The sequence below is a fragment of the Trichogramma pretiosum genome, unplaced genomic scaffold, assembly GCF_000599845.2.
Source record: "Trichogramma pretiosum strain Unisexual culture from Peru unplaced genomic scaffold, Tpre_2.0 scaffold92, whole genome shotgun sequence".
Lineage (NCBI taxonomy): Eukaryota > Metazoa > Arthropoda > Insecta > Hymenoptera > Trichogrammatidae > Trichogramma > Trichogramma pretiosum.
Genome location: NW_019641705.1, coordinates 289,060 through 312,725, shown reverse-complemented (window position 1 = coordinate 312,725; position 23,666 = coordinate 289,060). Strand labels below are relative to the sequence as shown.

At 35.8% G+C, this 23,666-nt stretch overlaps 1 protein-coding gene across 6 annotated transcripts in view; it reads left to right on the top strand.

Annotated features, from left to right (window-relative positions):
* The window catches only part of LOC106656492 (putative mediator of RNA polymerase II transcription subunit 26), a 197,211-nt gene that overhangs the window by 145,953 nt on the left and 27,592 nt on the right, over positions 1-23,666 (top strand). For all 6 annotated transcript variants that reach the window (XM_023462921.1, XM_023462920.1, XM_014377531.2 and 3 more), the window contains exons 3-4: positions 854-951; positions 21,824-23,607. In XM_023462921.1, the coding sequence (XP_023318689.1) occupies positions 854-951; positions 21,824-23,607 (1,882 nt within the window). The remainder of the gene's footprint in view (positions 1-853; positions 952-21,823; positions 23,608-23,666) is intronic.

Here is a 23,666-nt window from a genome sequence, read left to right as displayed (position 1 = left end):
CCCCCCCCCCTCTCTCTAGATACCCATATACATAGTCACCCAGTCTTTTTGACTTTTTCATTCTGTCTCTATGCTGATGCTTTTCGTCCTCATTTATGGTTTGAACATAAATTTGAAAACTTAGTTGATTAAAAGCACCTCTGATAGTTAAATCCAGCAGTTCCCTGTTATCAATCCGATTATAGATTTTTAATTTTTTTTTCATTTCACATTTTTCAATGTCATGAAATGTAAGCTTCATCATTATAAATGATACTTTATAAATGATAATTAATATTTATTTCGATGAAACATCAAGAAAAAATGTTTTTCCTCAAAGCATAACGTTTCAGTTATTATTTTACCCTTTTGCCAAAGCTATTTATAATAAAATTTAGACTTGCTCGTTACCAAAACGAAGATCAATGTTTTGAAAGTAAACTTATCATTGCTTCGTTCGTCTGTGGGATGCTCCTGGTGCATTTTGATTCCGTACCTATAAAAAACTTTTCATCGTAATTCAAATGCCTCATTTCTCGTAAATCAACACCCTCTCAGCCACAGCAGTGTATTTAATCCTTTTACTGTGATATTCTGTGCAGAGTTAGAATTGCTGCATTACCTCTGTGCCTGATGCGAATAACAACTCTTTCGCATGAGGTGCTAGACATGATAACAGCAGCTTTATTGGGTGAAAATAAAACTGGAATTGCGCATCACTGTTTTCGTTTCTTGAATACAAAGTATAAGCGTATCATGTATTTCAATCGCCTACAAGGTTGTAAAATGTCTTTTTTCAAAAAATACGATCGTCGATGGTTGCGTTATTATTACCCTTGAGTCATGTATGAATAAATATTATTGCATTTTTTAGGTCGATGACCGAGGACCAACATCCCCGGGCTCGTCACGACACTACATCAACACATTCATTTGTGCTGCACCACCAAGTCCGGAGGAGCCCGTAACATTGTAAGTATATTGCTTTTAAAGGTCATAAATACAGTTATCCTTCAATAACTTAACGCCATGTAAATAAAAATGAAAACACAAACTCACATTTTTAATCGGAAAATATTGTTTTAATATTGTTTAAATTTATTGTTTTATTTTCAATTTTAATCAAACCAATGAATAATTTTGATAAAGTATTTATATTTTTCAAAGGACTAATAAATCAGCATCACGTGCATCATATTATAGTGAATGATATTAATTGCAAACAACCACTATATTGCTTTGAAATTAGTGATGAAATATTAATCACGCATGTACGTACATGAAATTCAGCTTAGCTAAAGGCAAGCACATAAATTACTTGCACGACTATACATTTATGCACATACAAGACCAGCATAGGCAAGAACCATTATTGAGAATGCATGGAGGAAACGGGCTTAATACATCGGCATCTTTGCACTTCGTTACGCGATATCGTATTCAGATACGATGAAAAAGCCACTCGGACAAATTAGATCTGTGAGTTTCGCTGACTCGACAAATTGAAGCTCACGAGTTTAGCTGATGCTATATTTCGATACACATTTAGTGCACTATCTTTACGGTAGTTGTGTCAAGTCAATTATGTTTTCGTCACCACGATATTTAAATCAAGGGTTTTTTTGAGCGAATGTAATGAAAACAATATGTCTCTTGCAAGAGTAAAGGAATGGGCTGACAGTACTACCCGGGCAAGTATTAACTTATTTCAAACACCTTCGAGACAAAAGCTGCAACTTCTTACTTTTTCCACAAATTAAAAATTGTTATTGTCGCCTTCATATTTCCTTGTTTTGTATACAAACGTTACCATTCAAATTTTTATATCGATGCATATTGTAATCTAAACTCTATTTAACTCGTGTATGTATTTACGAATTTTACCTGCTATGCTTGCTTGATCTGCTTCATAACAATTTTACCTATGATGGACTTATTATCATTATTGCGTGAATTGAAATTAATTTATAATCTTTGAGCTTCCTTGCTAATTTTAAGAGAAAAATCGTTTAGCCGCATTTTTCCAGGACAACGCATCACAGACAAGTAAGGCGTCATTTCTCGAGGGGCCAGCGTACCACGGAAGGCAAGCGATGCAGAGAAATATATACTCTTGCTACGCGAACGATGATGCATTTGTGTTTGTGCCATAGATAGAATCTCATAACTCTCTTGTTCTCTTTTTTTCTAGAGGGCGGTCACCATGTTATTTATGATTGGAGAGAGAGAGAGGGGGGGAGGAAAAAGTAGGATAAGCTCTGGGACCTATTTGTATCACTTTTGCTGATTTTTTTACGAAAATTAATAAGTTGATGGTGCTTAAATAAGAATCGTAATAAAAAATGAATAATTTTTTTGAATGATGGCAAAAATTTAGCTCTAAATTTTTGAGATTTCTTCGATATTTATTAAGGTGATGCCGAAGCCCCGATTTTGACCGACCCCGATTTTGAGTATTAAAAAATTTGTATTTGCATAACTTTTTTTCTAAACCGAATTTTTAAAATCGGCTCTGGGAGCCCTCGGTATTAATGCTATGAACAACTATGCCAAATTTCATCCCATTACATTCAATAGTTTTTCCGGAAAATGGTATTGGAATCAAATAACCAGATAGGTTTTTTATAGATCAAAATGGGTCAATCCACAGTTAGCGCAATAAGCCATAAATAGAAGTTCAAAAAAACTTTTAAAGAGTACATTGAAGAATGAAAATCCTGAACCATTTTTCGTCCTGAATCATCCTTCCTAAGACTATCTTTCGTTGATTTAAAGCCTCAAAGTTATATTTTCAATTTCGAATTTCATTATGCTTTTTTAAAGTGAATATGAAAAAATTGTTCAATTATGATTTTTTATGTAAAATTTGATCACAAATTAAAATGGATTTTCAAAAATCAGACATCATCTGTACAGACCTATGTAAAACTAATTTTTTTTTCTTTTAAGAAACAAAAATCAGAAATTTCGCGGGACCCAAGAATTTTTTTCATTCCAACGAATTCAGAAACTCGCATGTCATTAATTATCAAAATTTCTTAGTCATGAAGTAATAAATTTTCCAAATTGGTATGAACTTGAGAAATCATCAATTCCTCGAATCGTTGAGAACTCGTGACTTCATCAGTTCCTGGAATTTCAAATTATTTATAGTACGTCATCAAAAAAGTGAAAAAATATACCACTTTAAAAATAACTACGTAGTCCAGGCCCCAGCTTCGCAATGGTCAAAAAAATTTTTTTAGTCGAGTTTTTTACATATTCCTATGTAAAATTTTCCGCTGAATCCGAATTTGCATGTTGCCAGGTCAAAAAACATAAATTTTGACCATTTGTTTGAAAAAATTTGTTTAAACAATTTTGGGCACGTTTTTGGGCCTGGCAACATGCAAATTCGGATTCAGCGGAAAATTTTACATAGGAATATGTAAAAAACTCGACTAAAAAAATTTTTTTGACCATTGCGAAGCTGGGGCCTGGACGGGCATTGTCGCCAACATGGCTTTTCATTCAAATTCATAGATTCGCCGTAGTTAATTTTATTTCATAAAATTTCAAGATCACAAAATTTTTTTTCCATTAATTCTAAAATATTTCAAAGTACACATCGAATTCAGCTTAAATTTACTGAATGCTAGGATGATATTGAGGTGATCTGAAAGGTTTTAGTCGTACTTATCAATCCGGAATATAACAACTTATAAATGTAATTTCTTTTGAATTCTTTCTATTGAACGTATTTTCTTTGTTTCAAGAGAAAATTTTGATTATCATTTTTCAAAATAATGAACAATATTTGCGTTAAATAAAAATTTATAATAATGAAAAAAATTTCAAGCCAATTTGGACATTTTTTTATGCATTGTGTAACATTGTGTAAATTTTAAAATTTTAAATACATTTATAGATATGTACGTGTAGCGTGTTCTTATAAGTACACTGTCGAAGTGCAGAACCCGAATACTACTATGAGGGAAAAAAAGTAGTATGAGTGCGCGATATGCGGCGCAACATCAGCATAATGGTACCTCTTTTTCTTCTGACTTTTAGGCACCTTGTCACACTTTAAACCGCAACAATTCTTACATTTTTCCCTTTTTCTCGTATTTTTTTCTACGCACTAACCTTAAATGATCGCACATGTATACGTAAAAATGTAGTCTTGTATTCAGTTTCTGTACGACAGAAGGAAGTTATAAATGCTTAATCGTTTGTTACTGAATTGTCCGGATTATTCATAGATTAATACTGTACTTTTGTTACTATTCGATGATTTTTTTTTTCATAAAATGTATGTAACTAGCAACTTTTTAGGCTTTTTTTGTATATACGATATTTGAAAATGAAATTAGTAACTAATAACATTATAAATAATAATATTTAATTTTTTTTACAGTTTTGAGACCGTCAATCATATATTTTTAGAGGCTCAAATACAGCCTTTCTCTACAAATTTAAGTGATCCTTAAAACGGGTGATAAATAATCTCAACAATTTTAAAATAGTTCATCTTTATTTTTGACTAGTTTCTTAACTTATTATGAGAAACCAAGAGACCTGTCTTAAGGTCTTCTCGTAATTACGATCCTTATGTAGTTTATTTTAAAATTATTATTTTTATACAATGTAAAAAATTATAAAACTGTGCTGTATATAATATGCATTTTTAGTAATGCTGTTATATAATTCATTATTAGATAAACTATAAAAAAGGATTTAGCAATAAGTAAAAAAAATCTTTGCTCGCTAATATTCACATAAGTATAAATGGTTTGCTATGGGTCTGTATGATAAATAGGATGTTTTCTATGTTATTTCTGCTTCTGCTGTGTTTGCTGCAAAGCATATGTCTTGCGCACTACAGACCAAATGACGTACAAGGAAAAACGACAACTGGGTTTTACGAGGATATTTTGTTACCTATGTATCTCTTATACACTATACACTTGCTCATAATTTACTTAGCGACTGTTTCGGCTGGATAAATAATTTTTACTGCGCTACTCTGATCATACGATTTTATAAACTTCATTTTGCAGAAAAGCCAACCTTAATAAAAAAATCAATGCATTTTATAGACTGTATATAATGCCAAGAATTTTCTATAAAAATCGATGAGTATTTTTTTCATAATTTGTAATTATTTGTTAAGGTTATTATTTTGAGGACTGACACAATTTTGTAGCAAAAAAAATTATCGTTTACCGCTTAAAATGTTACTCTAATAAAAACGGGTTACCGACATGATGTCCGCGCGACACAATCTCCGCGACAAAATCTCCGGAGACAAAATATCACAAAATAACCCAAAGTAACCCAAAATAACCCAGTAAAGTAATACAATAATATTAATAGATCCCTAAAAAACATAAAAAAATTTTTAAACATGTGGCGGAGGTTTAGTCGCGCGGAGATTTAGTCGCAGAGATTGTGTCACTGGAGATTTTGCCGCGCTCCCAATAAAAGCCATAGCTTCAAAAAACTTTAAAGTTTATTATTTTTTGAAATTAATCAACACAAATTTAAGCATGTAAAATTTAATATAATGTATTTTTATAAAGTAATGATGCATCGTTAAAAATTAGTAACTGTCAATGACTGCATGAAGATGTGCTTTATGGACCTTGTCAGTGATACCAAACGTGTGGATGATTCGTTTTCATAATTATATGCATATACGCGCAACGTGTAGAACAGTTACCACTCCTACTACTCGGCTCTTATTCTGGTTGTGAATGCGTTACAGAGTCGGGGATATTCCATAAAATGCTTATATATACGTTTCCCTTTTAGCTTCTACGCGAAGTAAAGTTATTTCGCAGCTCCATTTGCCGCATATATGCACGCAACTAGTTTCCCTATCTTCTCTAATAATTCATTGATTCACAACAAAGCCTTCATTCTCGTACAAGCGCGAAAAAGCCTTATAAATTATACAAATTGGACGCGCGCATAGGAAAAATGATTTTTATTAAAAACGCTACACAGGGCGCAAGAGAGCTATAAATTCAAATTTTCAGTAGCACCTCTTTTTGATTCTCGTTATATTTGAGAAAAAAGGCCTCCGTATTGGTATAAACACATAGCTTATTTTTTTTCCTTCCCACAGTGGCGATGCGAACGTGCTAGCCTAAAGTTCTTGGAGAGTTCTCCCTTTTTTTCACATGATAATGCTGCCGTTAGTCGCGGTTCAGCTCTCAATAAATTTCCATCATTGCAATGTCACGGTCAGGTATACACGAACGCAATACACTACAAAATTAGGCATGTAAATCAGAACAGTTACGTATGCCTTGCTGAATGAATCTAAATTCGTTACACAGAGTAAATGAAAATAGAAGTATCTTTTGTCAAAAGCTAAACATTTTGAGTTGAGCTCTTCATAACCCAAGAACAATTCATTTAAAATTATTATTGCTGTTAAGTATTGCTCTTAATAAAATACAATGCATTTCAATGTGTTTAAGTATGTATACTTCCTCTTAACCATTTCCAAGTTCAGCTGAGATAGTATCAAATGTTTCGTTAATGGTCAATACTTACGTGATAGTAACGAAATATATTTGATTAATCGGGACTAAAAATTTCCATTAAAGTTAATTTATGAAATCGATAATAAATTAAATTCCTCTAGACTTTATCACAGCAAGCATATGCGTGTATCACGTCGTACATTTGGAACTAATAGCGAAAGACGTTACATAATCAGGGCAGATCTTTTGAAAGATCTATACAGATCATTAATAACTCAGTGTTAGGACCCTATTCGCGAGGTATAAAGAACATTGCCTTTGAGTCATCGAGTCAGAAAAGTCGCGTCTATAAGCAAAGCCGCGCGTGGAGAAAGCCTCTGCTCTAATGTCGTCATCACCGTCGTCAGATATTCTCGAAGCTCTCCGGTACTGAACCGCAACAATGGTAGTGCAAAGTAATTAACCTTTACAAGTATTTGAAATACGATAAGAAACATGCTGACCATATTAATCTTCAGCTTTGCAGGACGCGTTGACACAAGTATAGCATACCAAGGTCTCGTCCAGTGGTTACTTTGCTATTCTCTGGACTTCGCACATGAGCGGCAAACCAAGTGTATTCGATTTTCTCGTCCCTCTTTCTCCACCCCTTGCCGCCCAAAGATATATAGAAGTCGTACGTTTACACAGTACAGTCAAATGCTATACTCGAGGAATATTTGCTAGCTATTAGAATCTACAATTTACTTAATCACTTCGTGGAAATTTACAAAATAATTCGTCGGAATTCAAATTCATTCAGTCACGTGTGCGTTTTTTACATAGGATATATTCGATGGTATTTGTTATTTGAGAAATAAAAAAATGTTACTGTTGAATATCACATTTTTATCATCAAATTGAATTACATACATTGACTAAGCAAGATCAGAATTTTTTATCACAGCAGCTTTAACATAATGTTAACATTTTTCGATGCATCCACAAAGAGATTTAAGGTGTTCGAGAGCAAGGTATTTTTACGTGAGATAGATGTACCATTAGTCGATGTATATATGGAAAAAAGTTTGCGGATGTCGACAGTACTGGTGTATAACAAAAACTCGTAACGACTACTAGCAAGGGGTACAAAAAAAAACGCTGCCAAAAGCAAAGGGAGGAAAGAAAGGCTGACAAAACTCTAAAAACTTTTTCAGCGCACGGTAGAAGGAGGAATCACCCAAGTCTACTGGAATTATCGGCGGAAATTTTATCAGGCTTTAAGATTTAATGTTGCTACAGTCTACATTTACCAGTATAAGGAAAAAATGCAATATGAAAAAGCGCTAGATCTGAGATCGAGCTAGAAGAAAGCGAGGGAAAAAATCAGAAAAATGAAGGTGAAGATCAATGTGAGAGGAAGGTAAAATTAACGCTCGTTCGATACTGAATTGGCATGGAATCTATACTTGAAAATTCGTGATGAAATAATTATTTTCAAATAAATTTAAATGATATACAATTTTTTATGTGAATAGTTCTAACATTTCAGACAGCTAACTTTGAACTTTAAACTTTCGGCTTCTTAGAATAGGCTAATATTGTAATATGTACTTTGGAAAACCGAATTAAAAATTTTCACTAAATGTTTTGATGATAATGCTTGAAGAATATAATTACATATGTTAGGACTTTTATAGTGTTTTTTCATTTATAAAGGGTTTTCAGGTTATGCATATGATTTTTGACAATAAATTAGAATTTCTTACCAAATTAACCCATTAACGACCAAAATGCTTGATTTTTTTGTTGGTTTTCGCAGCGAATTTTTTTGTAGTTTTAGGTCTCGAAAATTTGGCACAAACCTGTTTCGATGTAAAATTTAATGCCCTTTTAGAAACTGAGCTCAAAATTTTGAGTTTTTGTGTAATAAAAAAGTTCTAGCGACTAAAACAAAAAAAACGTAAAAATTTTTGCAAAAAATCAAGCCGTCGATTTTTTTAGCCATGTTACCGCTAAGGAATCACGATATAAACATGATCAGAGGTGATCACGACTATCAAAGTATAGCAGGAAATTTTTATGGAATTTTCGAACCACTCCTTCGAACAAAAAATGGCTCATATGCATATAAAACATAAATCATTTTTTACTCGAAAACTATTGAGTTTAGAGAAAAAGTGCATAAAACAAAAATTTGAGAAGTGTTCGAAAATTCCACATATAAATTTTCCGTACATAAATTTTCAAAATTTTCAATGATTTTGAATGTGCACGATTGCTAGTATTATGAGAACCCTCCGAAGGCAGCGAAAGGTATAGAAAATCGACTTTAAAAAAAAAAATTTAATTAAAAAAAATCACGTTTTTTTTTAAATTGGCAAATAAGCGATGATAATGTTTTTTAATCGTAGAAATAACATCAGATTTTGAAAGAGCATACCCAAAAATCACTGTATACGAATTTCCAAGAATAGATTTTAGCTTTACTTATAATTTTTTTTATAATGGAAAATTCATGCACAAAATTGCACTTTTGCACATTAATGGGTGAATCTGATTTTTGGCATTAGCTTTTTTCTATCAAAGTAAAATTTACGTTTTTAAGTAAAAAAATTATAAATATTACAATCGTGTTTCCGAACTACTCGAATTTTCATGGAATATTTTTGATCAACTTCTAATTTCTCATGTTTAATCTTCGAACTTTTGGACTTTGATACAGATTAATGATTTTAAGGCTTGAACGATAAAACAAAATGTGATTTTCACTGGAAAAGTAAATATTGGTGACATACATATTTTTGACAGTTAAGTACAGTTTTCAATGCGAATGCGATGACACAGGACTAAAAAGAAGAAATTGTAAAGAAAAGGGAGCCTTCAGTCGAGTTGATATCAACCAATACAAAGGGCAGCATAGAATACATTGAAAAATAGTTTTAAAAAGTTTAAAAAACCCCACTGAGCGGAAACAGAGTTGAAAAAATCAGAGTGTAACAGCCTACAGTCAACGTAAAGGTGGTGTTCCAAAGTTACATAATAGCAATTACGGCCTATTAGATATGCAGCACTCATACATTTCTTCGCAGGCTGTCGACCAAAGACCAAGAGTGCAAAAAGGGTTAGCAAATAAAATTGTGTTCAGATTTTTCATGGCGCCATTACAGCGAAGAGAGAAAGTTGAAACTAATAAAAGCCTTACGCGATTACCTCCGGTTTTCGGGAGAAAGGCTATTTATCTTGACGGACTGAGAGAGTGCGTATGTGTATATAGTGTGCGTCAGGCTCTGATACCACTGCCGCCGCTGCTACTGTTGCTGTTTCGTGTTATTCAGCTGACACAACAACACATTCTAGCCTAATGAGTCGTAAAGCATTCCAAGGTATCGTTAAGCTTGGCAGGGAACTTTTGCAACTGCTAAAGCCTTGTCTACAACTGCTTTGATTGTTATCCCCCCCCCTTTCACGCATGTATGCATTTACAACATGAAAGTTAAAAATCGTATGATATTCATGCATTTTAGGATGAAGCATTGCAAGTATATAACAAATTTTTACTGTTAATGCATCTCTAAATACGACATAATTAACTCATGATCCAATTCAATATCAAATAATCTGATTCTATCTCTTTCAAAAAGAGATTGATAGATTTATGCAGACACTTTTTCGATCTTTTGTTTATGAAGAATATGTTTTCATGATAAAAATCATTCATCAATGTCGATTTCATAAAATTTTTAATAAATTAATTATGAGTAAAATTGTAATGAATTACTGAACTACGAGTAATTTTTGTAAAATGCGTTAGATGAAGTTAAGATGTAAAAATCTGATGTATTTATTGAAAAAAAATGCAGCAGGCAAAAGAGCGAATATGTTTACTATATAAAAAAAATAAATAACGTCTAAAGTACATATTTTTACATCACCGATATTTACGAAATAGTATATTTCTCAACGGGTGCGCATATGGTTTTGTTAAATCTCTTTTTTTATTAAAAGAGAAAAAATAGATTGTCTAATTTTATTTAAATCAGAAATCAAAATACTCGTTAAGCGATCAGTAAAAATTATTTAAATGGGCTAAAATTTTTTGGGGTTTCATTTTTAGGCATATGAAAGACAATAATATTATAAAATCGAGGTTTAAAAGACCTTTGATTTTTGTTGAATCAGTCTAGTGTAGTCCAGATAGCGAATAATAATGTCAGTAGCAGACAGGTGCACCGTCGGCTTGCGGCAGCATAGTGACATCCCTGTGACAGTTGACTAATTTTTAAATATTTTTCTGAAACTTTGAACAACCCATGTACTGCAGCACTTGCTTCTCTGGCTACTTTTTTGTAGTCAAAATGATTCTCACTACTGAATTTGCTATTGACATATATTATTTTAACAGATAAAAAAACACTATAGGTACGCTGCGCTGAATAACAATAACAATGCCGTGCGGATATCTTTCATAGGTTAGCCGGTTCAAAGGTTCAGAAATAGTAATTTATAGCACTGCGTGGCATAAGTTCACATTTATTGCACGCTTTTCTGTGGCATAAGTCGCACATTCTGGCACCGCGGCGTTCGCATCACACTCGCATCACATTCGCATACGCTCGTGCGCTAACCTCACTTCATGGTACCAGAAAGTGCGACTTATGCATCGGAAAAGGGGGCATAAATGTGAACTTAGCACAGTACTATAAAATGTTGTACGATACTTGTGCCATGGGGACACTTTTCGGCCCAGCTATTAGGACCCTGAACTACGCCGTGCCAAAAAGTGTTACTTATGGCACCTGTATCGAAAATTTCTATAATTTTACAAAACAATTTTGTAATTCAATACGTTAAAAAAATCTAAGAGTTATGTTAAAATATGTTGCCAATGATTTTAACTCTGAAATTTTCGATGAAATTTAGCACACAATTGATGTAAAAAAAGCTCGATGGATATAAGTTTACTAGCTGTCCCCCTTTGATTGATTTGGCAATCTCAATGACTACGGTAAACACACGTTACAAGCATATTATAAAAGTCAAGTTACAGTGCTTAACCAAACACACGTGTGCGTGCGTAGATGCATATACCTACGCTTTGGCTCTTAAGCTCTTCTCTTTCTTTTTCAATGATTTGCGGTGATAAAGCTCGTATCGACAGGTCTCATTGCACGTGTATCGCGTGCCGAAAAGCACAGCGGTGGCTCTTTTTTAGTTATTTTCTTTGCTCGAGTCCTCTTTTTTCCTGCTGTTTTTATCGCTTTCTCTCCCTCATATATGATATATTTGTAATCACATTGTACAAAAAGTTTGAACGTGTGTGTGCGTGTGTGTGTTCACGCACGTGCCTTTCTATTACAACGGCCTCTCGTGACAAATTGTACTTTTCGTATATATCATACGGAGATATACAATCTTCTTTCTCCTTTCGTACTATACAGTCTTAGGCTTTCCGTGGCTGCCGATGGTGTTGACAAGATCGATTTTATCGGGGAGAAAAATTCGCGGTGTGCATCTTAAGTGCTATAACAGTCAATTTAAGCCTTTGTTGTCTCTTTCCTTCTATTCTTCATTCTCTTACTCACACTCTTCTTTTATCTCTTTTTCACTTTTTTTCTCGCTCCCTCTTTTTTGCTCTCTCTCTCCATAGGGAAGAAAAGAAAAAGCATATGTAAGGACTGCGAGTTTATGAATGGATGAATAGTGTGTGGACTTTTCTCGAGTGCAAATTAATTCCAATGATCAAGGATTTCATTTCTCTACCGATTCACACCTAAACAATACTCACGGAAGCAAAAGGTATCTTTAAATAGCGAAAACCGATTGCGGCAAATTGACAAAGAGCTTCCTCATAAAAATAATTCAGATCCTATTTTTGATTATTATTGGGCTACTTGAGTCATAAGTATCTTAAAACATTTTTGTAGCACTGTGCTAAATTCACGTTTACGCCCCCTTCGGCGAGATATAAGGTGCTTATAATAGCGTCGCGGTGCAATAATGAGTAGCTTTAGTCACGGCAAAGCGTGCCTTAAACGTGAACTTTAGCCACGCAGTGATATAAATATTAAAAAATCATTTTTAATAATAGCATAAGTTAAAAAATAAGCACACAAGGCTAAAATGCCATTACAAGCGGGATATATTTAAAAATAAATAGATCGTCAAACTAATACGATGGGTGAAAAAATAATTCAATGCTTGATGAATATATTACACGATAACTGAAGTGTCCTAAGAATTGTAATAAGTTAGAGGGATGAATTGAGACAGCTTTAACGACAAATATTGCAAAAATAAAAAAAGAGTATTTCGCGATGAAAAAAAAATATTGACTAAGCTTGACATCGGAGCATCAAACTAGGTTCGACTGCGCAGGAGACGAGTTTTCGCCAGGACTCTAACTAGAAAAGTTTTCCCAGCTTTTGCCATTACTGCTGTTGCTGCTCTGTACGCAACGTATACATGAATCTCCGATTTTCCTCGTCGATTTCATGGTGGATTAGTGCACATTCTATTCTTTAAAAAGCGTCTCCTCAAAGCATCGTTGTTTACGTGAATACGAAGTGGACCAGAGGACAGTTTTGTAATTAAAAAAGCAATTGCGATTACAAACGCCGCTAAAAATAAACAATGACAAAATGAATTTGAAATGATGGAACTGTACTTATGACAATTCTGTACTTTTTGTTGCCGTCTTGATAATCTACAGAGAGTGGCAGCCTACTGCTCTTACTTTAGTCCTATTAAGCAACACACGTCTCTAGTGCTGCACATATTTTCATATAACGAAACCATCTGCGTACCGTTTGTAACGAATTACCCACTGATTTATTGAGAGCTCATGCGAAGAAAACGACCCAGCTACAGTCTAAGTGCATGCGCCGAGTAATTTACGTTCCTCACACTTGCCTGTTGTATACACGTACTGCTGCTACAAGCTTTGGCTCAAGTATTTTTTCCTGTTTTTATTTTGAGAAAGTTGTCAGAGCTTTAAAGTACACATCGCTCGCAACCATTCGAGTACTATTTTAACATGGTAAGTAACAAAGTAAGTTAAATCATTCCAAACGATATCGACTTTATTTAATTGTTTTAAGGATATTATTTACTTGATAGTTTTTTTCGTCGAGGATTAAAAAGTTTTGGTACCTTTCAAAAAGTAAGCGCATTTGAAAGAACTATTTCATTATTCATGGAATTTTTTCAAACCTTTTAAATCATTACACGTAGAATCACAAAAATGAGCGTGAACAGATAAATACGTTATCACTACAAGAAAAACTTCTTTTCCGTTACATCCAAAGAATTCTCGTACTCTCACGTTGAATTCATGGTATAGGCAACAAGATATCGGCATTAAATATTTGATGAAGCTCAGATTGATCTATAAAAGGCTGAAACGTATAAAAAAGTTGGTTCTTTGTCAAATAGTTGTGAGCTGACTGGAAAAATATAAATGAGAGAAAAAAAGATAGTTAAACGGAATGGGAAGTCTCGAAAAAACTAGTAATGATAAAAGAAAGAAGAAAAGTACGTGGATAGTTAATAGCGAAAAGAAAGGGAAAAAAGAAAGAAACAGAAAGCAACAATATTCCCTAGAGCAAAGCGACGAGTTGATGGCCAATTGGGCAGTTGTCCCGCGATTCCTCTTTCTCATAGACTTTTTTCTACGTTCAATTCCTTCACTGTGCTGTATTCCTTCTTTGAAAATCATCGATTTCTATATCTCTTTTTGGCCCACTGGGACGTAGAGGAGATTTTTCCTTGGTCCAAGACATCTCAGTTGGTAAATAAAGCCAATCATTGCGTCGTTAGTTTTAACGGCTGGCAAATCACCCTTTTTCAGCGATGACGAATAACGTTAGGCGGTTTTTTTTCATTGTACGTTACGTTGCAACTGACAATCATTTAGTTTTTAATTTTTTCGATGTCTCCAATTATAATTAAAAAAATGTAATTTAGAACATATGGTGCGAAGAAATATCGAAACAATTGCTTTCATAAAAAATGGAACGAAGTCAACGTTCTGATTTTAGTAAGTTCACATGTTTTCTTGTCGCACAAGAGAAACTTTTGGGTGGCGAGCAAGCATAAAGAAGAAAGCGCTGGGCGATGAACGTAAGCATCAGAATCGCGTATAAACTTTCACCATCGCATGCTCAAAGTCGTCCGCGCAATCCTATGTACTCGCGGATGCCAACTGGGGTGCATTAGCCTGACTTGCCATTATACATGGTTGAGAGACTCTTAAATTAACCGACGCCGGACGCCCTCGCGTATATACGTATATAAATATGCTCACCACTAGCGCTCCTCTGTTACTACCACCCTCTGTTGTTAGCGCGGCGAGAAAAAGATGTACGGGTTTGCGCCTCTTTAGGTGTCTTATAATGTATATGAGGAAATCCAGGAAACTTTGAAATTTTTCCTCCGAATCCTCAGCATGTGTCCGCTTTGTGATGCCATGATACCGCGTGTATTTCAATTGATATTATCTACAAGTACATGCAGTTGAGCTTTGACTCGTTTTAAAAATAAACACCGTGTTACAAATCGATAACACGTTTAGAATGAAAATTTTCGTACAATTTAAATCGAAAAATGCAGTAATTTTTATGATTTAACAGGGATACCGCAAAAAACAACAATTATTCGATTATAACTTCTATTGTGATGTTGATTTAACCATTTTCAGGAATTCATTTTTCAATTATACCTTTTCTCCCAATTGCAAAGGCACATCGTGCAACATCATACGACTCGAAAACGCAATGGTTCTATCCGCGATACCGCAATTCAAGCGTTTTATGAAGCACAGAAACAGTCTTTGAATATTTTATTTCATTCGTTGTGCAGAAAATTTTACGATATCACTGAACGCTGAGCCCATTTCGCTGCCAAAATTCCAAGTACTCGTTTGATATAAACGTGTAAATGAGCTGAAGATATCATCTTTTCAAATAGCACATCGACCACACTAAAAAATAACGTTCATATACATGAACATGTGAACATTGTTTATTGAATTTAAGTTATATTGAATATGATGTTAGCCTAGAATGCTAATGCTTCTTAGGTATGATTGTAAAATTAAAAGAAACGCGAGATTCCGTTTTTTGTCGATTTGCGTAATTTTCGTGAATGTAATCGTATACGGATAAATCATAGCTATCTCTACTCCTCAAAAAACATTAGTGAAAATTAAATTGCAGTAGATGTTTTTAATTTATTGTAATTAATGTGAATGTTCGATACAAAGTTGCTTCGATCGTAATAATCCATAAAGAGGCAAACAATAAATATGGAAACTCGAAAAAATGTTATAGTACTCAAACCTTGTCTCTATTTTTAGGCTTTTGTGCAATAAAATATTACATGCAACTTGTGTGATAAGCTTTTCAACAAAATTCACTTTTGATTCGTGCTGAAACACCTCGTTTTTCAAAAAAAGCATATCGATACCCGTTTCATAATATACTAGTTGCCTTAATCAAGTGTCTAGTATTTCATTTCTTAAAGAATATCTCCATCTTTCTCATTTGAGATTATTCAGAAGTAAGCAAAGTAAATATTTTGGCTCAGGAGGTTATACATATATTATGTTTTGCTAATCAAAAAGTTTTTTTGCATATTTCCTCTGTTTTTTCTCTACACGTATTTTTAGACAATTAACGTTGGTTTTTGGAAAAAATGACTATAATGTGTTATCGTTTGAAAACATTCTAACGTTTATTGTAAAGTTAAAAATACCATTTTTTCAATTATTTTGGAAGTTATACGAAATCATCTTTCCAATTAAAAGTTGGCTGGATACTCTCACTATATGGTCAATTCTGCTGGAAATCAAGTTATCATTAAAAATGTATTTATACTAGCAATAAAAAATTGACATTTTTCTTAAATTCAATTGATCATTGCTGTTATTCAAAAATTTCTCACTCAAATGGAGTGACTAAGAGAAAAAAGTACATGTCAGCTTTTATGTTGAAAATTGTTGAAAATTGCAGAAAAAATACTGCAAATCTGAACCCTCTGGAAACTTGCTACTATAAATAAAAGAAACACAATACTTAAAATATAATCTATCTTAATTCGAACTTTCATTAACGAAAAGAGCACAGGTCTTCTTTCCAATATCAACGAATATCTTCTGAATTTTCGAAGAGGATCTTTATTTCGAACGCCTACGAATAATCTAAGAGAAAAAAAATAGCTAAAAATAGCAAAAAAAGCCATCAAAAATTTAGAAATAGTACTTTATAGCACTGCGTGGCAAAAGTTCACATCTATGGCATGCTTTTCGGTGGCATAACTCGCACATTCTGGCACCACGGCGTTCGCATCACACTCCAAAATAATTGGATATGTATACACACTATCAAATAAAAATATTTTTGGTCATACGATTTCACAGAGAATCGACCGTACAGTTTAGTAGCTCTAAACGCGTAGTGAACATACGGACTTCGGATATATTTATTTGATTCACACTGCCGTGAGCGTATACCGTGAATTAAATATAACTATTGACTTCATACCGCGTTCATAATTTCGCGAAAATACCCTTTCATATTGTGAGGTTAAGAAAGTTGTCTTTGAAAATATTTTTTTTGAATAATTCAAATTTTTAACAATTTTACGATATCTGAAGATCTCAAGTCAAAAGTTTGTAATTAAGTAATTAATTAATAAAATAAGTTTTCATAGTATATTGTATTGTTTTGATAAATTCAATAATTTAAGGGAATGAAGTATAGAGACTTAAAACCGTTTTTTCTTGATTTACATATGTTTTTTCGGCTTAAGTCATCGAAAGATTCATGAATCATTATGTCTATTTGTAAATAATATTTTTTAGCGTCTCATGCGACGTTTCAGCGAAAATACTGCTTATAAAAAAAAACAACAATCTTTCATCTATGATGCAGTAGATGTACGGGAAGCATCAGATCGTTAAACCACAAAAGTAGACCAACCGTGTCATTACATAAATATGCTGCATTTTACAAACTGTTTTGTAAGCGTCCTCATAAAAACAGCCAGCTAACAATGAAATCAACTTGAATGCGTAAAAGTTAAAATCTAAATATAACAAAAAATAATTTTCGTACTTCAAAATTTGGAATTCAAGGTTAAATCGTTCAGATAAAATGATAAAGTGGTCACCGAAGAAAGAAAGAGACGAGTGCCCTTATCTCCACGGACGTCTGTCTTAGTATGAACGTACTTGTGCGTATAATGTGTACTCACAAAACTATAACTTATACCATTAGAGTTGATTCAGTTGGCTCACTGACAATACTCTAATCTCTTCACACTTTGACTGAGTGAGGGGTAAAGAGGGGATGCACAAGGCTGTGTGATGCTAATTAATTGATGAGCCCGGATTTAAAGGCGTGTGACATGCGCAGCTTCATTAGAATCGGACGTATATATAATGCTACATTTACCATACGCGTGTGCCGAGATTATTGAATTCGCCTGGATTAGAGGTAGCTGAAAGTTTGTCGTGGTACGTACGCTGTACACGATATTTCGTTTAGTCGATTTCTCTTATATATACCTAACATCGCGAATGGTGAAAGAGATGGAGAGTCGTCGTTGTTGTTGATGTTACTAATGGCAGTGTGATTTTTTGCGTTCGTTACATAATTAGCACGATTTTCCTGACTCTGCGAGCAAGGCATATGCCAGACGCGAGATTCTCAGATTGGACTAGGTATAATCCGAAATAATTATACAAGCGCCCACTGCCGATGGGCGAAAAAGAAAATAATGTTTATGCATCGTTCGTAAACATTGCAAGGCAGTACATCATTCGCTACTAATAAAGCTTTATTTTAATTTTTTGTTGAAATCTTAATTAGTGAGCTTTGGCCATAATTTGAAGTTGTAATGAAAAAAGCCGTAACGTCCAAATACTGCGTGAAAACAAGCTTGAATTATCCAAGTAAATATAAATATAACGTTAAGTATAGAATAATGTTGACATAAAACTAGAGCTGATGTGCGACTGTATACTGTAAGGGCGCAATAATTATTTTTTTCTCGTCGAAAACTTTGCCGTACGCTGAAACGACGCATATAGTTTTATACTTAATTATAGCAAGCGGTGGCCCTGTCAATAGGCTCTAGACGCTGAGTGCGAATGCGTATATAAATGTATGCGTGTGCACACGTATACTCCCTGCGATATAGAGAAGTATTATAGGACGCACATGTATGTATTCATGAGTTGATGGTGTAAGGCGGGTAGCTTCAGCTAAGTCTCGAGTCATCATCGCTGGTTGGGCTTGAACCTTGAACTGTCTATTTAAAGTCAAACTAATTCCCTCTGGTATCTTCAGACGATAATCGAGCAATTATTTTTCTATTGAGTATATTTAATCAACGTTTATATATCAGTAAATAAGTATCAACGGTTCATTAGAAACAAATTTTGACTTTTTTAATAATACAAGAATAACTTTTTCATAGACCTTTTCATTCACGCCACAAGTTGATGTTTCGATCGGAAAAATCGATTGCTGAAAAATTTTACTTATCACGTGCGTATACTTACGCATCCACATTAAAAACGGAATTATTACTGGCGGTGAATATAGTAAGCAAACTGCATGTTCCATCGATCACTCAGCTATAGAATGCGCTTGCCTACTTGGGTTGTGTTTCTGCCAATATCATCATTTAATCATCAAAATAATGATTTATAAATTGATTGCTTGGAGACTAATTCCCAAGTCATTACAATAGCTTCTAAAAACTAAGCAGACGATATGATCTATAAAGACGTATTTTAAACGTTTGATGTAGTGTAATAATCATTAATTACTCTAATACCTAAGATTAGGTGAGAAAAATGAATCAATTAATCGGTTTCTTACAACTTTCAATGAATGTATAAAAACCTATTGAATATTTACGTATTATCAAGTATTTGTACACAAGCATGTACGTGTGAGGAAGTTAGTATGAAACGAAGACAAGTCTAGTGAGGAAATCTCGAGATACCTACCTAGTCGGTCTGTCTCTTTCTCTCTTCCTGTAGATCTCAGCTTGCTTTCTAATTATTCCCCACAGGCCATGAGAAATGGAACAGTAATTGGAGGGTGGACGAGGACGCATCGATCCTTCTATTTGAAGATAGAGAGGAAATTTCTCGTGCTGTTTTTGAAAACTCAAGCTAGAGAGCCGTAGCAATGCTCTAAACCGAGTGAGATAAATATGAGAGTTTTGAGCTTCGTTGCAAGTGCACGGATGTAAAGAAACGCGATAATGTCTTAAATCTTAAGCACATTTAACCCATGATTTTGGCTAAAAGAATGAGGAGATATAAGCAGCAGCTCTTATACTTACACATTTTTCTTTCATTCTGTCTGTCTGTCTGTCTGTCTGTCTGACTGTTTCTCTCTCGCCTTCTGCAAGCTTGCAAGAGCGATAGGAAGTAAAATTTATACTAAAGCTAGTTCACATCGTTCTAAACTTACGAAGCTCGGCAGCAGCAGCAGCAGCAGTGGCTCGTGCGGTGGCAATAGCAGCTAGCTCGCGGTCGGTAGCAGCGGTGTAGAGTTTAAGCAAAGTCTTTCCTTAAGATCTCTACGAATAGCGCTCGCACTAAGCGCTGACGCTGATCCTTCTTCCTTTGCCGATGATGCCACCCTTTTACTCTCTCTCTCTCTCTCTCTCTCTCTTTCCTTCTTACTTTTCCTTCCACAGCCAGTGACCCTTCGCCCATTGGGATAGCGTGAGAGAAAATATGTACACGCATAGTAGTCTGTTTACGAGTACTTATTTACGATTTTTTTTATTTTTACTTTCAGCATTCATCGATACAATCATCATTTACTTTTGATTGTAATTTTCATCAATAAAATTTTTAATGTATCCATAAGTATGTCTTTGAAAATTCAATTGTATCTTGAACAATTATAAAATAACAAAATTATATTTAAATTGATACTACTGAGTGAGTATTATGTTTCACGACTGCAGGTGACTGCACTAGTCTAACACCAGAAAAATAAATAGTAAGAGCGGAAATCACTTGAGGCTTTAAGAGAGGCCGAGAGAAAGAGCGAGTTGCTGCAGTAGATCTAGAGGGAAACGGAAAATATAGTGCGAGGGCAAGGTGCACTTGATAAACTATATATAGCTAGTTTGCTGCGTGCATTCTGGGGAGGTTAAGAAAGAAAGAATCCATTCAGGCCACAGAGGGTGGGGACATTCGAAGGTAGCAGCAGTATTACGAGCCCTGTAAGCTCGCCGAGCTTTAGACCACCTCAGAATGCAGTTGAGAGAAAGCTCGGTGGAGGAGGAAGAGAAGGAATAGAACGAGGAGGAGATGGTAGCTGCCATCCTTGGTCAGTAACACACCCCTCCTTCTTTATTGTGCAGGACGAGCGGTTCGAAGGAGGACTTGGCGCGTCAGCGATAGAGAGAGAGAGAGAGGGTTTTGCCGCTGAGGATCGTTGCACACAGGTGGAGGGTGGATCTGGAGACCCGCCCCGACCCCAGATTTGGAGCGGGTGGCGCGCGCGCACACCACCAACTCCCCCACCCTGAGCGCACCGCGGCTGCTTGACTCCGCTATCCACCCTCCCCCTTACGGACCAGCCAACCACCCCTGAGGCGCCCCCGTCAACATAGGCGACACAGTAGCTTTCGAGCGTGTTAACGAGAAGGGCTGCTCTACTCGCGCTCTCTCGTTCTGAGCATACAAACTTTCGTACTTTTTAAAGTTTTCCAAAGTTGTAAAACAAGCTCTCCTGCTCTTGGCAAGCTTTTTAACTTACTCGATGTTTTTCATATTGTCTTTAACTCAGCCGCTAGTTATGCATTAAAATAAGCTCGGACGGCTGTACAATGATTGTGTGTGCGCGTTGTGCGGATCGGCAGTGTACGATTTTTGCAAAGCTGCCACTCGTGTAGACGCTTAACAGATAATGAATGTTAAACTTTATACTGTGCATGCGATTGAAGACTCGGATGTTTTATGAAAAACCAGTGTGTGGGTGATTCGTGCTTTGACACGTGAGAGTTGACAGTTTTGTGAATACATTTGGACCGATCGAAGTAAAACTTTGCATAAGACGTGCAAATTTCAAGTTATTGCTTTAATGGAAAAGGTGAATGAAGCGATTCTTTTGTTAAACTGTTTTGAAGACTTTTAACAAAACACGCTAGATCGTACACTCGTCAAGATTTATACATTTTCATTAAATACCAAAATAACCTACACTTAATTCGGGGAATAAATAAATTAAGCTCGTAGTATTTCTGACACTCGCACATGGAATGTTGCATTTTATACAATAAATAATCATAATGCTCGCCACAAGCTCGACGCACAGCAGCCACTTTAACGAACCTCTGGAATTTTTCTGTTCCAGGGTCGAGCTAACTAGTGTGCCCGGTGGACAGAATGCGATGGCCCATCTCAAAAAACGTAAGCTGGAAGCTGAATCAGCAGCTGCAGCAAGCCAACAGCAGCATTCAAAACCGAAGCAGCAGCAGTTTACTGGGCTGAATAACATAAGCTTGAAAAAGACTCAGGATATGGAAAATTCTGTGGATGCGCAGCAGCAACAGATCAGTGCGAACAAACGACGACGAAAAAGTGTGCGTGACGATCAAAAATCGGTTGATGAGGCTAAACAGAACATAGCCCTGCCCCAAAAGAAACGTGTATTCAACGCTTCCAACAGTCCAGCGCGTAAAGCCACCAAAAATAACAGCGAAGAGCCCGAAGACGACGAAACTCTTATCCGTGAGACAGAAGCAGCTTTGAAGAGTCTGTCCGGTAGCTGGGCCCCAGCACCCCGTGGCTCATTCTACCAACGTGGCAATTCCGACGAAGACAAGTACGAGTCGAATTTCGAAAATTTATTCGAAGAGAAAAAAGACGGTACCAAAATGTCGCCATCGTCAATATCGCAGTCGTCAACGACGAGTAACGAGACCGGCTGCTCGCTCAAAGACGTCATAACACTACGTGGACAGCCAGACAGAAATACAAAGTATCAACAGCAGCAACCAAACAGTAATTATAAAATTTTGAACGGTGGAAAGATGAAAAAAGAAGATGATACCAGCTGCGGTATGCTCGGTCCCGATGAAATGACTAAACGATTAGCAGGCAGTAGTAGGGCAGTCTCCAAGTACGCCCGTTATGATGCGTCGGACTTCAACGATGGGCTCGCGGACGAGTCATCGAACGAACTTGAAATCGACATGTCCGACTCGTTGGCCAGCAAAGGCGAACAAGATCAAAATAAGGATGACGCCTTGGCGAATAATAAGCAGACGCTGCAGCAAAGTATCTACTCTGGCTACCAAAGACCTTACAGTGACGGATTGAAGGTAAACTCAACATCACCTACCTCCTCGTTCTCAGTTACATCTGCGTTCCGACCTCCGAACATGGACCACAACAAATCAGCCTGTCGGCCTCTGGGATCGACGGGCTCGATACCGCCCATAGGTCCGTTCCCGGCATCAGCTACCTTCGTCGGATATCCTACTCCCGGTCCAACGATGCCGATGCCGCAGCCGGTACCGGGTATGTCACCGCCCGTCGATGAGAAGCACTCGTCGATTTTACAATTAAAATCACCGAAAGAAGAGGCCACGTCTCCATCGCAACGGCCAAGCGATGTTCCCGTCGCAGTTGGCTCGAGTACCAGCAAAAGCTTATCGTCGATCGGCAGCCCCGACGCTAACTCGAAGCAATACACGATCCTGCAACCGGCGGGCTTGGGCTCACGAGCGGCCAGCGCCATACAGGATATAGCTCGAGAAAATGTTCTCAGCGTCACTGCTATTACCAATAACAGCGGGACTGGTGGCGGCGTCGTCAGTAATACCGCTGGTAGCACAGCTACCGGTACCAGCAACAAATCACCCAGCAGTACCAATTCCGTGGCGAGCAGCAACCTTCCTAATGTATTGAATAACGTTGCAAGTAACAACAATAATAGCATCAATAATAGTATCAATAACAGCATGTCGAATATGTCACCTGTAAATACAGCGTCGAATCCATCAGTTATGATTCCGATGCCCATTACTACAGCAAATGATCAACAAGATGGGCCAATGAAAATCAGTGATAGATTGAGTTCTTTCGACGCTAACCGACCTACTATGTCCATGTCCCCTACGAGTTTGAGTAGGGGTAAGTCTGCTGCAACTTCAGTAAATGCATGTTTTACGTAATTTAAATAACTATTTTTT